This window comes from Cyprinodon tularosa, unplaced genomic scaffold (genome assembly GCF_016077235.1).
Source record: "Cyprinodon tularosa strain WSP-4 unplaced genomic scaffold, ASM1607723v1 ctg59, whole genome shotgun sequence".
Lineage (NCBI taxonomy): Eukaryota > Metazoa > Chordata > Actinopteri > Cyprinodontiformes > Cyprinodontidae > Cyprinodon > Cyprinodon tularosa.
The window spans coordinates 2210645-2226648 of NW_024039329.1; the positions used below are offsets into that span (position 1 = coordinate 2210645).

At 36.2% G+C, this 16004-nt stretch overlaps 1 protein-coding gene across 1 annotated transcript in view; it reads right to left on the minus strand.

Annotated features, from left to right (window-relative positions):
- Positions 1-16004, minus strand: part of LOC119797587 (CUB and sushi domain-containing protein 1-like) — a 404138-nt gene that overhangs the window by 118293 nt on the left and 269841 nt on the right. The window contains exons 28-30 of the mRNA XM_038306729.1: positions 15701-15839; positions 9748-9935; positions 8219-8413 (exon numbers count right to left, since the gene is read on the minus strand). Of these exons, the coding sequence (XP_038162657.1) occupies positions 8219-8413; positions 9748-9935; positions 15701-15839 (522 nt within the window). The remainder of the gene's footprint in view (positions 1-8218; positions 8414-9747; positions 9936-15700; positions 15840-16004) is intronic.

Consider the following 16004-nt stretch of genomic DNA (forward strand, 5'->3'; position numbering starts at 1 on the left):
CAATACAGAAACAGAGCTACAGGAAAAGAGGAACAAAGTTACTGAGTACAACAGGACTTTGTTATATATTCTTGTTTTGCCTTTGAGAACTATGCTATAGCTTTCCTTTATACAACAGCAGCTAGTCTATAGACCTTATGTATTTGTTTGTGCAAAGATTGCAGATGCTAAACCTAAAATCATCTAGGAATAAGCAATGAGGGGAAAAACATCTAATTTGCAAAAGATTATTGAATGTTTCCTGTGCAGATATACTTCTTAATGGTACCCTGTCAATCTGAAATCCATGATCTTGGAATTGGCACTGTAAAGCAAGCATCCCCAAACTCGGTCCTCGAGGGCTGCTGTCCTGCAGGTTTTAGAGGTTTCCCTGCTCCTGCACAGCTGATTTACATTGATAGTTGATTAACTGGCTTATCAGCTGTGCTAAAGCAGAGAAACCTCTAAAACCTGCAGGACAGCGGCCCTCAAGGACCGACTTTGGGGATGCCTGCTGTAAAGACTGTATTGTTTTACACACCAGATAAATTCAAATATGAAAAGTTCCAAGATATTTTTTGACCACATTCCATCTCAAATATTTGTGGACATTCAATACAGTCATAGAAAAAAATAGACCACCCTTGTTTTTTGTTTTGTTTTTTCTCAATTCTGCTGAATGTATTCCACATTTAATGTCCCTTTAAACCAAGAAATGGAAGAAAACAAGAGTGCCAATCAATTTCTTTCAGTGACCCTATAAAGTCACAAGGCAATAAAATTATTGTGTTAAATGTGAATCTAGACATATATATTACATTTATTGTGTACAAATACACAAGAAATATAAACTTTTTAAAGTGTATTTACATCTGCTAATATTACCATTGTCTCAATGTTTTAAGAATGCAATGTAACCCTTTAACTTATTTTATAAAGAATTTTATTTTATACTTCAGGAGTTTAGCTTGCTTTTTTACTTGAAGTAGCACTGTTATTATCTATTGCACACAAAAATTGTCCAAACTTACTTAATGTATGAAAGATCTGGGTCTGTATTTAAAAAATAATCTGAGTCCTTTATTCTCCTATTTTAGACTAAAAAATCCTTACAAGACATTTTAGCTTAAGCATGACTTTGCTAGAAGCTGGGAGCAACTCTGAGTAAGTGAACAGAATGAACCATTCTTATTGGTTTAAAACAAGGAGTGTTTTTATGGTTATCCACAACAGGACATCCACAAGAAATTCAGAATCAAACATTGTAGAGAAGCTTGCAGATGTATTTTTGGTAAATGATGCATCTCTGTGGCCTACGCTGAGAAGGCAAAGGCTCAAATAAGTCAAATAAAACACAGCAATGGTCACTCATTTGAATATTCTCAAGAAAGAAAAAAAAGACAAGAGCGTGTCTCTTGTTGAGTGGTGAAGGAAACATGCAGCATAGTTAAAAATTTCAGTCAATCTTAAGAGTTCCAAGGTGGCCGAGGAAGTGCTCTCATCAATGTAAATTTTAAAATACCCAATTTTTTAAACATTATCCAACTTTATTATTGAAGACCAACAGTCCTTTAAAAAGGCATCACCAGGAGGGCAATAAATCAGTACAAGGTAAAAAAAGTAGAACTATCCTTAAGCATTTGAAATTCAAATACTCCGTTCTCCCCTTCTCTCTGTCATGTCTCCAGAAGAAACAGGAAATCAAGGTTTCGCATGATCAAGAGTTCATTGAGGGAGATATACTTTTTTTGCTGATGTCACAATCTTTGAGTTCATTGGACACAGTGGAACTGGTAAAAAAAAATGCAATGTGGTCAATTGGTTTCCGATGGGGACGGAAGTCACAAGTTGTTTTCCAGTGTAATCCCACAGTTTACAAGTCCAGCGTTGCACTTGTGTCCTAACACTGAGTGTGTAGCAAGGAAAATGACAATGAGGGACCAGTTTTGCCACATGGCACATCAAGAAGCTATATCTTCTGTGAACACCTAGCCCTGTGGCACAGGATCACTATCCGCGAAGCCCACCTATGTATAACTTGGATGCCGTAGTTGGGGCCTTGTTTCCTCAGAACTGAGCAGAGAAGCAGTGCCTGCTGTTGCAGATGTGCTTTTCGTACAAATCATTTAGGATAAAATGTCCCATTTACAGAGGTGTCAAGTAACGAAGTACAAATACTTTGTGACTGTACTTCAGTACACTTTTTAGGTATCTATACTTTACTCCATTACTTATTTTTCTTCCTACTTCTGACTTCTACTCATTACATTTTCACGCAAGTATCTGTACTTTCTATTCCTTACATTTATAAGACAAACGTTGCTCGTTGCTCTTGGCTTTGGTTTACTGTTCATAAATATTTATTTCACATCGTGTGTGTGCGATCCAATGCAGATCATTGGCGCCATCCACATCTAGTGAAAACTAGTGTAATTGGATGAGTCATATAACGCAAACACTGATTGGTTAGCTATTCGTCAAAGAATATCATCAGAAGCAGGCAGGTGTTCTTCAAACTGCAAACGCGAATTGTCTATATGCTACTATGTTGGATTCAGAAAAAAGATGTTGAAATGTCTGAAAGGTCGGACACAGGCGAGAGCGTATCGGGATATGGAGACTGAGACCAACAAGACCTCCCTCATCCTTGGCCCTATCTCAAAGATTTTTTCAAAATAGTTGAAACATTGCTGTTTTTATAAAGGTTACTTTATACTTTTATACTTTAAGTAGTTTTTGGAGCACATACTTTTTCACTTTTACTTCAGTAAAGAGGTCAAATGATACTTCAACCTTTACCAGAGTGTTTTTAAACTGCAGTATCTATACTTCTACTTAAGTAACAAATGTGTTTACTTTTGACACCACTGCCCATTCACCATTTTTCTCCTATTTCTAATCTTCTCTCAGGAACGATCAAATTATACGAGTACTCCAGACCTAATGTAGGAGTGTCGTGCAATCAGTTAGCTGCTATCCAAACCTAGATTTTCAATTAATGGCTACATGTGTTTTCCTTAGAAGCAATTTTCTATTTTATTAGGCTACATTATCATATATGGTGCAACTTCGCAATTATGACACTTTTATTGGCTGATGAAAGGCCTATTAGTTACTACACCTGCAGCTAAACTTTGGTTTAATTTGTTGTTTTTCTTTCAAAAGAAATAATAGTCAGAGGTCATGCTATTATTGAAAATACATCTGGACAGAAGATAGATGAGTACAGCAGAACTCTTCTAACAGTGAAACTTGAATCCATTTCTCTCCATGGCAAATCCTTTACTTTGTTATTACATAATATGTGGAATGTTTGGGTTTGGTTCTGTCTGAATTCCTAAAATTAGAGTTTTGCCATTAACTTTTTTTATGTCCATGCATGAGAGAGATAGAGAGTGCGACGAAGAGATGGCAGACGTGGTCTATAGCTGTATGCATTAAAAGGAGATTTTGCAGAAAGTTATCGTGTTGGTTGATGGAAAACTCATACTAAGCATTTACATTATATGTTGCACCTTTTGACTGGTTTTGAATCAAATGATTTTTCTTTTTAATTTATTTTTTATTATTGTTTTCTTTTTACCGTATTTTCACGACTATAAGGTGCACTTAAACGTCTTTTTTCTCCCTCAAAATGTGCGGAGCGCCCTTTGGTGCGGTGCGCCCTATGTGTGTTGTAACTGCGACTTTTGAGACCACCTCATTGAGGAGATGATGAAAGAGTGGCTGAATGTAAGGTGAAAAGGTGTTTTTTTTCCACTCATCACCATCGCTGTTAATATGTAACTCCATGCGTGCCCATCTCACAGCTGATGTGAAAAACATGGGGAAACAAATTAACGCTGTGCTCGCTGTTCAACCGCTCGACATCGGTGTGAACCGGACCCAGCAGGTGCAGCAGAAGCAGCGAGTTTACATGCAAAGTCAATGGTTGACGTGCGTATAGGTGCAGCAAAAGGTCCCGCAGCGCGTTTTGAGCAGCAGGTGCAGTGCGTCGGGAGCGTTTAAGCATCTGACGCACCGCCAACGCGCTGCTGCTGCTCGAGATGGAAAAATTGAAGTTTTGCTGCTGGACGCGCCGCATCAACCAATCAGAGAAGCTGATCTGGGAGCTGACAGCGAGACAGACACAGCGCTCTGATGACATATGAACGCAAATGAAAAAGGCTGGATGGATGAGGAGATGATGAAAGCGTGGCTGAGGCAGGTGTATGTGAGGAGACCAGGTGTTTTTTTTCCACGCATCACCATCGCTGCGTGCCCATCTCACAGCCGATGTGAAAAAAAAGGTGAATCAAATGAACGCTGTGCTCGCCGTTATCCCGGGGGGTCTGACAAAGGAACTTCAACCGCTCGACATCGGTGTGAAGCGGCCGTTCAAAGTAAGGCTGCGAGCGGCGTGGGAGCGATGGATGACAGACGGAGACCACAGTTTCAAGATAAGTGGAAGGCAGCGCCGGGCAAGTTACGCGACCGTTTGCGGATGGATTGTAGATGCTTGGACTAACGTGTCTGCTGGCTCTGTTGTTCAAGCTTTCGCAAAAGCAGGCATTATTTCCGAGGAGCCGCGCTGCACGGAAAGTGACTCTGACAGCGAAGAAGGGGAAATTGGCATGTCTGATTTAGTGCAGCTGTTTAATTCAGAAACAGTGGATGATGAATTTGATGGGTTCGATTAATACTTTGTAATAAATACATGAATAAAGCACAATCATACTCAGTTTTGCTCCCGCTCTATTTTTCTACCTGAAAACTTAATTCAACAGCAGCATCTGGGCCGGGTCTCCTCCTCTTCACCGCGGCGGCTGGCAGGTGTTTTTCATCTAAATAATCTAAATCTTGCAGCTATATTTGCTGTGATCAGGGGGAATAAAGTAGTTTTAATATGTTTTTAAGTGAGAAAGTCCACCTGAAAACTTAATAATTGCAGTCAGTTCATCCAGATTATCTATTTCTGTCGGAGCCGCTCAGACCCCCACATACCAGCGGTGTGCCGACAGTAGAAATCCCTTCAACAGCAGCCTCTAGGCTGGGCAGCCTCTGGGTTCACCACGGTGGCTGGCAGGTGTTTTTCATCTAAATAATTTAGACTGCAGGCACCAGGATACCGGTAATAAAAGCGAACATATTCCGTCGGCAGATTTCAGGATTTTAAGTTAATTTAGGAGTGATCACAGCGCTGTGTCATCTGAGATGTGTCTGTCTCACGGCCAGCTCCCAGGTTTGATTAATACTTTGTAATAAATACATGAATAAAGCACAGTCATACTCAGTTTTGCCCCCACTGTATTTTTAAATATGCAGTAGAGGTATTTAAAGGTAGTAGAGGACATGTACCTGTATATAAAAAACGCGCCCTATAGTCCGGTGCGCCTTATGTGTGTGATAAATACAGAAATGGGACACATAACTGAGACTGCGCCTTTTAGTACGGTGCGCCTTATGGTCGTGAAAATACGGTACTTCTGTAACAGTCCACCCATGACATGTAATATATTTCCCCACTGCTTGGCATTTTAATTGTTCTTTAATTCTGCTGCTCAAGTCTCAGTGAGCAGATTTTTGATCTTCGAACCAGTAGACTTATTTGTCTTCAATGTCTTTTCTATGAAAAAACACCTTCTGAAAAGGGTTGGAAGTGGCAGCCCTCCTAGTTTTATGTAGTAATATATATGGCATTATCGGGACGGTAATTATTCAGGTTTACATTTCTCAGGAATTTGTGCTCAGTTACTGTACACACAGGTAGACTGCATGAGGATTAGGGGATCATTTACTGAAGTTAAAAACATTTGTTAAATCGATGTGGTGCGTTCGTAGGAGTCCACAGTGCAGGGAAGAATAGGAAAGATTTTCAACAAGAATACAAAAATATAGTTCCATAAGGCCCAGTGTGTCTCTCTGCTTTCATGGACCAGCCTGGAATATTACAAGCACTATACACTGCAACCATAACCCAGAGAGGTACATGGTAACATAATTTTATATCATCATTAACGCAATGGCTACTGTACTACTGTACAATACATGAATAGTTATAGTATTTAGCTTATTAACAAATTCCTTTTATGTATGTATAAATTACTGTATATATTATTGTTTTTTTTAGAGTGTGCACTTATGTCTATATCAATCTCAGTCTTTATCCAATTATTTTAAGACATTAAAGGTCTGTTCCTTTTTTAATTTCTCTGTTCCAAGTTGTCTGTACACTTTATTCCACTTTTGTTCCCAGATATTTATATTTTGTTTTTCCTTTTTTTATATAATTATTCATATAATTTTCATAACATTACAATACAAGATGTCAACATTTAACCAGTCTCGCTTCTCAAACTATTTCATATCCCATTATTGGGATAACAAAGTTGATCTTATCTCTATATCAATAATTTGCTCATATAACTCCACTGTTTAATATAGTAAATTCAAATAGTAAGGATTTTTTTTTTAATGCTTTGAACTTTCATATGATGGTGTTTTTTTGCACCATGTTTTTTTTTTTTTCTCACACTGTTTACATTTGATCACTGCTGCACTTTAAGAAATGGAAATGTCATGAAATCTGTACGAAACAAAATTTTCTTTTGTATAAACTCAGTGTATACAAAATGACAATAAAAGTTGTCCAAGTCTTTTTTATTCACTGCTTATATTTTACGGCTGTAGTTTAACTGTTTGTAAAATTTTCTGATTACGGTACATAAAACTCCAGAAAATGTGATTCGCAGTCTGCACATAGGCCTTTATTTGAAATGAAGACAGGATCTACTTTGCATTTCATTAAATAACTTCCTGCCTGAATGATGTTCTCTTCTCTAGATTGACGTCGAGTGGAAGCGCCAAAAATAGAACAGCTACCTATTTTAGAGAAGCAGCCAGCTGCCAGTGCGTCTATGATGCAAAATGCACTGCACGGCAACCTGAAACCATAGAATTGCCTATGATTGCTCCAATCTGCCCAGCGGAACAGAACTGTGGCGCATGTGTGCAATTTACACATCCATTTGAGTGAGAAGGTTATGCAAACCACAAGTAATTATTCCTCTTAAGATATGAAGCTATGTCACGTCAAGAATTTCAAACTATTTGGTGGTTGAATTATCTGAAATTAGCAATAATAAATGGTCTGAAAAATGAAAGATTTATGGTTGTATCATCTCAGTTGCCTTTTTAAAACAGCGACAATAAAATCAGGAGTGTCAAAAAAATATCACCTTTTGGCTACCTAGAATCTTGAAGTAAAACTGCAAATTTGTTATCATTAACGTCTTCAACACTTTACTACACTTGTCCCGTAGATTACACAGATTTTTTTCATCTAAAAAAAAAAAAAAAGCAGATGAGATAAAATAGCTTGAATTATCTTTTTTTTTGCGCTTTTTCCATTACTGTTCTAAAATTGCATTTCATAGCGCTTTTACCTCATCTTTACTCTTCCCATCTCCCACTTCCAACCCACTTTACTACTCAGGCTTTATTAAACACAGCCTATAGGAGAATTATGAAATCATTATGAGCTATAAATAGACAGCAGTATGTGTAAATCTTTAGACACTGTATACCTTACATTTTGAAATGTGTCCCTATAAGGTATTTGTGAAAGGTCACTTCATTTCAATTTTTGCACACATAAAAGCAAATACACAGCTTTAATAGCGTTTTGACAGGTGTCACTTTATTGCCTCCTTGAGCTGCCAATCAAATAGACGGCTTAGACTACAAGACCTGACCAACTCTGATAACACACCGTTGCCACCAGATGAGCTCGCAATCCTGAACCAATAAGTCTTAGATTGATTTCAACAAGTTTCAACAATCAGTCATCATAAATTGCCATGACACTGCTATCTAAATTGAGTTCCTTGGTAATCATGTTAGTATTGAGAATGACATGTAATTTACCACTGCTGAAAAATTGAAAATGTAGATGTTGGTGGAAATTTGGAATAACCAGGTTCCCACTGTGAACTGCAGTGAGAAAAAAACTAGAAATGTAATATATAATCACAGAATGATCATTTACACCTGCAAACACCCAGAAACATTTTTTCTATTACATCAGATTTGTCTTTTTCAGAGATGTTCAAGAAACTGATAAAAAACTCAAAGCTTTAACTTCACAGCTGTTGGAAAAAACTGATTACTGCTGAGTAGTTTTGCAGAGGGAGGTTAACTTTTCCTTTGTGTAACGTCTTATTAAAACAAAAATAAAAGCATGCTTCTGTATCTTTCTTACCTTTACATGATGGTAGGGCTTTGTCCCATACTGGTTTCCCATCCTTTCCCATGACACACATAACGGTTTCACTACCGACTATCGTGTAGCCATGGTGACAGCTGTAGGAGACCTGAGATCCTAGTTTGTAGTCATAGCCTGTCCGACTGCCGTTCATGATGTTACCGGGGTCAAAACAGGCCTCTCTGGGTTTCTCTGTGGATGTGAAAGAATTTTTTGTGTTAGTTAGACACAGGTGTCGACTATTATAATGTCTTCTTTTCAATAACATTTTGATAATTTTCATAACAGTAGCAGTCTTAAAAAGTGTTGTACTAATTTTAAAGTGTTAAATTACCTTAGATTAAAAATACTTGATTTAGGAAAATACCTTAATCAATGATATTTATTGTTTTGAGTTATGAAACAGTTCTCATTAACATTACTTAACCAGGGATAAATAATCCGTGGGTGATGAAAATAATAAGGGACCAAACTAAAGTCAAAAAGTAGTAAAGAAAACAGAACAAAAATACAAGAGATGTGTTTGAAAAATAATTATCAGTCTTCTTTAAGAAATACCTATTCTAAACAACAGACTGAAAAGGTCAGACAGAGAGGGGTTAAGGAAGGAAAAAAAGCTTCAACTTGGAGAACATAAAGAGTATTTCAATGAGAGGGGGGCATATGAGAGGTAGTGAATAAATGCAAAATCACAGGCTTGGTAAATTTTGTAAATTACAACATAACCGAAGCTTTTAAAGTAGATAAATACAGGGAGAGAATAGAAGGAAGCAAAATAAATAGTCACTAGTGAGCCAAAGTTGGAGATCGACTAAAAGTATTAAATCATTAGTCACAATCTATGGACGTAAACAACTCTTGGTCAGACATGAAATGGCCTTCTCTCTCAGTTGAAAACAATTTCTGTTTGGGCTTAAAATAAAAAGAGCAGATAGATTCAAATATTATCCAGTCTGCATGAGAGCACAACCCACACTTGTGTATTGACATTTTAATTCTGACACTTTATAAGAAGATGATTTAGTGACAATTACTGCTAGGCGTCTAGTGCACAGAAACATGCAAATAGTTGTGAAGGGCATTATCTATCTTTTGTAACACAGTATTGATTTACCGTAACCAATAATTCCCACCTGATAATCACAATCAGTAGAACTAGATGAATTTACCAGATGTAGGTTGTACTTTAATTAAAGTCACTGCTATGTTCAAACCGGTTGTTTTTGATTATTGGTGCTACCTTATCAATGCAGTGCTCCCTAATGAATAAAGTTAGAAAGTTTACTTCTGCTACTAATTAATAACATTATTTCCCTTTTGTATTTAAGAATCCCAGATTGAACCTTAGTTTAAACAACATTGCTGTTTCAATTAGTACCAAGATAACAACTGGATATTGTTCCTTACTGATTTTGTATCATTTAAACTAAAACAGTTCTTTCTGGTGAAGAGGTATCCTTCCCTTTTTTAACACCTCAGGTTTAGTTCAAGCTCATGGTAAAAGCTGGTTTTCATGCTGCACTTACCTCTGTATTCAATGGCAAATCCGGACATTCCTAGAGATGCATCAGACCGAAATGCCAGAAACAGGCTGTTTCCACTGCTTTCTATGCGTTCAGGGGCTTGGGTGCCTTGAAGACTTGAAAGTAACGGCCCATTTGAGTCTTCACCCTCATAGATGTGCAGGAAGTCATAACTTGGCTCCATGTTGAAACTTCAGGAAAAAAAAGAAAAGAAAAGACAATCTAACTCATCAATCGGCTATGGCTGAGAGTTGATTGGACTATATCTAGTTTATTCTTCAGCTGAAAATCATCTTTTGTACTTTTACAGCATTAGAGAATCTTATGACAAGAAAGATATATGACTAACGACTGCTATTTAATTTGTTTACATATATGTTGATATGGTTGTTTAATAGACATAGATATTTTTTGTCCTATTCATTCCAAAAAAGTAAAAAACACTGGACTTTTTTTTTGGAATGACTATGACCTGGATGACTGGGAATCTTCACCAGCATATTTTCTAGGGATGCACAATATTGGGATTTTGGCCGATATCCGATATACCGATATTTTAAAACTCATGGAGCCGATAGCCGATATCGATACCGATGTTAAAGCTGGACAAAAATAAGTAGTCATTGAAAATAGCAGTTTTGTTATCCATTTCTGACACTTTGAAAAATAATATACTGAAATATATTTTCATATGCTGATATGAAATTGATTTTTAAAAACGCGGTATCGATCTATTTTACTTTCAAAATCTCAGGAAATTTCATCGTTCTGTTACAAACTCTCATGATATTTTGCAAATTCTTGTGAGATTTTGTTAGTAAAATAGATCGATACCGCATCAATATATCAACATATAAAAATTTGGCAACATTTCGTGAATTTTCGGGGGATTTCGTAGCATAACGAATGACATATAGCAATATTTCATTAGTAAAAGAGATTGATATGGTGATTTTAAATGTCAATATATCAGCATATGAAGATATTATGATATTTTAATGTTTTAATATTTTTTCCCTCGTCTTTAGAAGTTTTTAAGTCTGTAAAAAAGACGTTTTTGATGAAGAAGAAGAAGTAGTATATATACTTTTTTTAGACTTTAGAAACTCAGAAGCTGATCAAATATGGGGTTAACTATCGTGGGGTGGCCGATGTCCGATATTCAGTTTTAAGGCCGATACAGGCCGATACCGATAGGGGGCCGATTATAACGTGCATCCCTAATATTTTCCTTCTTATGCAATTATGCTTGTGTGGCTTTTGTAAAAGAAAAGAGGGAGATGTATCAGTGGAATTTGAAACTTGAAGTTGTAAACTCACAGAAACCGTAACAATTAAGCAACATAAGTATGCTCATTAAAAAATAAAAACGTGTTAGATAATACCGGCCCGTAAAACCCACTGGCTCAATCCCTATTTTTGGTAGAGATCATATACAATAATATCTACTAGAGTACCATAATGCAAAAAAATGACGGCCACAGTCATAAAATTAATTCATCTAGTTTACTGTAGCTATATAAATGATTTATTAAAAGGGCTAAGCTCAAACGGAGAGAAACCATCAAGATTATTTGTTCTAAACCTCAATGACTTTTAAAGAAACTTAATAACAGGTAGCTCCTATTTGAGTATAAAGGTAAAAAAATATTTTATATGATGGCTATATTTCAATTTTTCTGAGTTAAAATAAGTAATCTCAGATATGCTTAGCAGAACATCATTATTTCATAAAAAAACAAAAGGTGAGACCATAAAAATATGGTAAATAAAACTATCTACGAGGCTTTAAAATAGAAACCAAAACCAGATGATCTCTAATGAAATGGGGACAAATCTTGTAGAAAATTTAGCTATGATGACCAAAGAAGGTCTACAATGCAAGTATCATGACAATTTGAAGAAAAAATGGCATGGACTGCTGTAATCTGTCAAAGATAAAGTTAACTGGCCTACAGGAGAAAAAGCATTACATTTCTTGAACGACTAGAGGCTGCTTTTGGGTTGATGAGTTAGAGTTTTTTCAGGAAATGCCCAAACATTGAATTGAAGCCACATCACACTGCAAAGCTATGACGCTCAGGCATCATTCAATGGTTATCTTTCTTATAGTCAAGCATATCTTTTGCAGACCATTGATCATTGTTAGTTGATTTATATAAAAATATCTCAGAAGTTCATGTCATCTGACACTAAAGGGGAAACGGCATTGAAATTGACACATCTGAAGGTTAGCAGCAAGTTGGTTACAGACCAACAAGTAAACTTGAGGGGTGACATGAAACATGCTGCATAGAGGGAAAAAAAATGTGAAGGAACTATGGAAGTAGTCCAAATTGGTTCTCTGAATAGTTTTTCACAGATGCCAGATGTTGGTTGGCTTATTCATGCAATACTGTTTATAAACAGTGCTCCAAAACAGATGTTCAATGAATACCAAAAAGTTAACTTTTTAATTATTTTTAAGAATATGGAGTAAATGTTTAAACCCATATAGAAAAGGCAAAGTGGTAATTCTCTGGGCTGATGCAATGTTTTCCTCATCCGTACATTGTAGAATAACAAAAAATAAGCTAAAAAATATTTATGGTTTAATTTGGACAGTTTGTGCAGTGTTCCAAACTCTGTGTTAGAGATTATAATAATTATGAGCTTTACTCATTCTTTTAAACATATTTTTTGTATTGAACAAGACATGCACACACCCACAGATTCACAAACAAGAAAACATAGGACAACATATTTAATCATTGGAAAAAGGCCACAGAGCATTTTCACTTTGTAAAATTAGGAACAAAAAAACATTGAATATTAAGCTAGTAGTAAGCTCTAAGTTATTGGACCACAAAAAAAGGCTTTAGGTACCTATTCAAGAGTCTTTGTCAAATCTGTCAGCTTGCGCGACTGCTTGATAGGTGTTGAAATGTCTTCATAATATCTGAGTCCAAGTCTGGTTGCCTCCAATTTAGGCCTGTTTTGTGGGTGACTCATCAGTAACTAGGTCAAAATGTATTTTTTTGCTTAGTATCTGAAATTCATTAAAAAGCCAACATAAACTAGTAGCCGTTGAAGTGTTATATAACAGAAAAAAGCAAACATTTAAAATAAAAGTGTCTTAGCATCTTAAAAACAGTGATTTAACTTGCAAACACCAAAACATAAGTCAAAATTGGGTCATTTGTCTCTTTAGGCAATCTGCAGAAAGTCCTCTTCAGTATTTGCTGATTTGTTTCAATCCAGTTTCACTTGGGTAAACTGGGACTCTAAATATTCACCACTGTGCTGTAATTAGCACTGAAAATGTAAAAAAATTATACACTATTAAGAATAAACAAAACATTGAAATGATCAGATATTGAATTGTATCAATGCATGTGTTGCAGAGAAAAAAGAAGTATAACCCAATAGTTATAATACTCTACGGTTGTACGACAAAGATCAGCCAAGGAGATAATGTTTTCAACAGCATTGGTTTGTCTGTTTGCTTTTCTTTTTCAAAATAACTTATAAAACTATTGAAAGATTTTGTCTACATTTTCAGAGGAGCTGTGTATTGCAACTAGCAACAAATTATTAAATGTCAGCAATGATCCAGATCACAATATGACAGGGGAAATGAACTAGTTGCCACAGGTCTGCACCCTCCAAGTGCATTTCTTGTTTATATTTTTGTCCCAATTTTCCAAGCATTTTTTAAGGCTTCTTCCTCATGGGAAATTTTAATTTTGACATTGATATCATCTCAACATTCACCTTATATTAAACTAAAGAGAAATAAAAACTAACATGAAACTAGCACAGGGAAATTAGTTTTAGTGGTTGACGGGTCTAACTGATAGCTTTGGTGTTTCCTGAAACTTTGCTTTTTTCCCTATATCTCATCAAAATCTCAATTATTACATGTTTAGCTTTATCCTTCTCTCAGAGTGCAGATATTTTTGAACCTTAAGGACTAAAACCTTGTTCTGACACTGCCATGGTAACTTAAGAAAGAGAATTTCAAAGGAGCTTTTACAGCAAACGTAAAGCCTTTTAACAGTGGTCCCAGAGGAGAGAAGAAAACCTCTCAAAGACTTGGATATTAGTTACCTTAATGATCTTATGCTGAATGTTATTTCACATAAACTGAGCTTGATTTCTCAGGAGACATATCTTTCTGGATTCTGTGAGGGCCACAAATAGTCATGAAAACATTTAACTTAAAACACAGAAATTGATTAAAAAGACAACACAATGCTAAGGCAGTGCTACAATATTACATTTTTTTCATTATTCTTAGAAGTTTTAAAGATATGTATTTTAATGCTTATAATGTTTTATCCTCTGACTGGGAAATTATAAACAGTACTCATTAAATTGGTTTACAGAAAGATGAAGTAAGGTAGTCATCCCTTCTTTTAAATGTACTGTTTTTTTTTCAGTTAATTAATATGTGGACAATATATTCCTTAAAGGACAAAAAAGGACTTGTATACATTTTTGAGTAAAAGTGGTTTTGACTCTTTTTTTTACCAAAGAATGAATAAGGTAGTATAGTTAAGCCAAAATGTTCCTACCATTGGTTTATTTAGATTTATAATTATTATTTAAAAAAACAAAACAAGAAGATTTTTTATAATAGAAAATTATACTCCTATAAACCCAACAAGAGGTCTTAGCTTCAGAAAGTTTGTGTGTAACCCAAACACACAAGCAAAACGCGGCCGCACATCTGGTCTTCAATCAGCCAAAAAAGTCTTACGTCAGCCCTTTTGTTCTTTTAGCTTCACTGGTTATTCTGGCTGCCTGCATCAAATTCAAGTCCCTGATGCTTGCCTTCAAAGTGCATTAGGGTACGGCTTCCGTCTACTTGAACCCTCTAGCAAAGGCCTATGTCACAGTCTCAGACACACTCTGGTGAGCAATTGATTGTCGACTAACAGGGCCTACGTACACCATGGTTAAGGCAATCCAGACTGTTTTCCTGTGCGGTTCCAAGCTAGTGGAATGACCTACCAGGCGCTATGAGAACAGCAGCTTCCCTTTTTATTTTCATGAAACTAAAGATCTTAAAGGAATTATGTATTTGAGTATTTTATATTTTACAATACGACTTGGAATTATGGGTAATCCAGAGCTTTGATTACAAACATAACTGTAAAGTACAATGTGTTAGCGACGACGGATACCAAAATGAGGTACTTAAGCGGATTCCAGTAGAGAAAAAGGAAAGAGCTGCTGGAAGAATGGGAAAAAAAAAAAACTTCCCAAAATAGGTGGACATTGCTGCTACAGTGAGTGAAGATTGCGACCAGGGTTTGAATGGAAATTAAGTGTGTATGTATGTATGTGGCACGTTTCGTGTCGGGTGTTGGCGGCGGGGGGGTTGCTGTTATGCATAAGGGGAATATCTTTTGTTTACTAAAATGCACAAATCCGTTAAATTTAACTATTAAGCTCACTGTTCCCGCATTGTAAACTAATTCTCGCTTCTCCAGTAAGGTCAGGGAAGTGACTCATTTAGCAGCAAATCTTCCCAGGGCAACAACTGCTCTTTTGTTAGTGACTTTGTTCAGCCTTCAGAAATGGGGTGATACGACAAAAAAATTGAATAAAACAACTTTATTCTGTAACAAATATATACCCCTGTAGTGCTACAGGGAATATTTGATCATATATATGCTTATAGGTGAAATTTAAAGGCATAAAAGACATTAAACAGGACCTTGGAAATGTTTACATTTAATATACTGGGCTGAAAAAAATGAAGCCTTTACATAACTTATTTTTGTCAAAATATTTACTTGCCTTAATGCATGTTGTCAAAACAACATGGTCTAATTTAATTAGACTGTAGATATATTTTATAAGGGATCCCTCCAAAAAGACACATGCAAAGTGGGTGAGCCACCAAGATATAGCAAAGAGGACCAAATTAACAGCAGGAAACCAACATTTCTGTGAGTTAATGGCCTACCTTTTGAAGATAAGGGCAATGACAAAGTCAGGATTGACTGTGATTCTCCAATCGCACTCTTTTCCAGGGGGGTATGGTTGTGGGTAGTTCGGAGAAAGAATCACACCTGAAGGACCGCTGACATTACCCCCACAGGTTGCTGGAACAATAACAAGCAATAAGAGAAACAGAAAGATGCAAGAGATTGTTCAAGTCTTGAATTTACTCTTATTTGGAAATATGAGTACTGGTTGTTCCCCAAATTATCTCACAAGTATAAAAGGTAGGAAATGAGTTAGGTATATAGTACAGGAGAGGTTTGTTA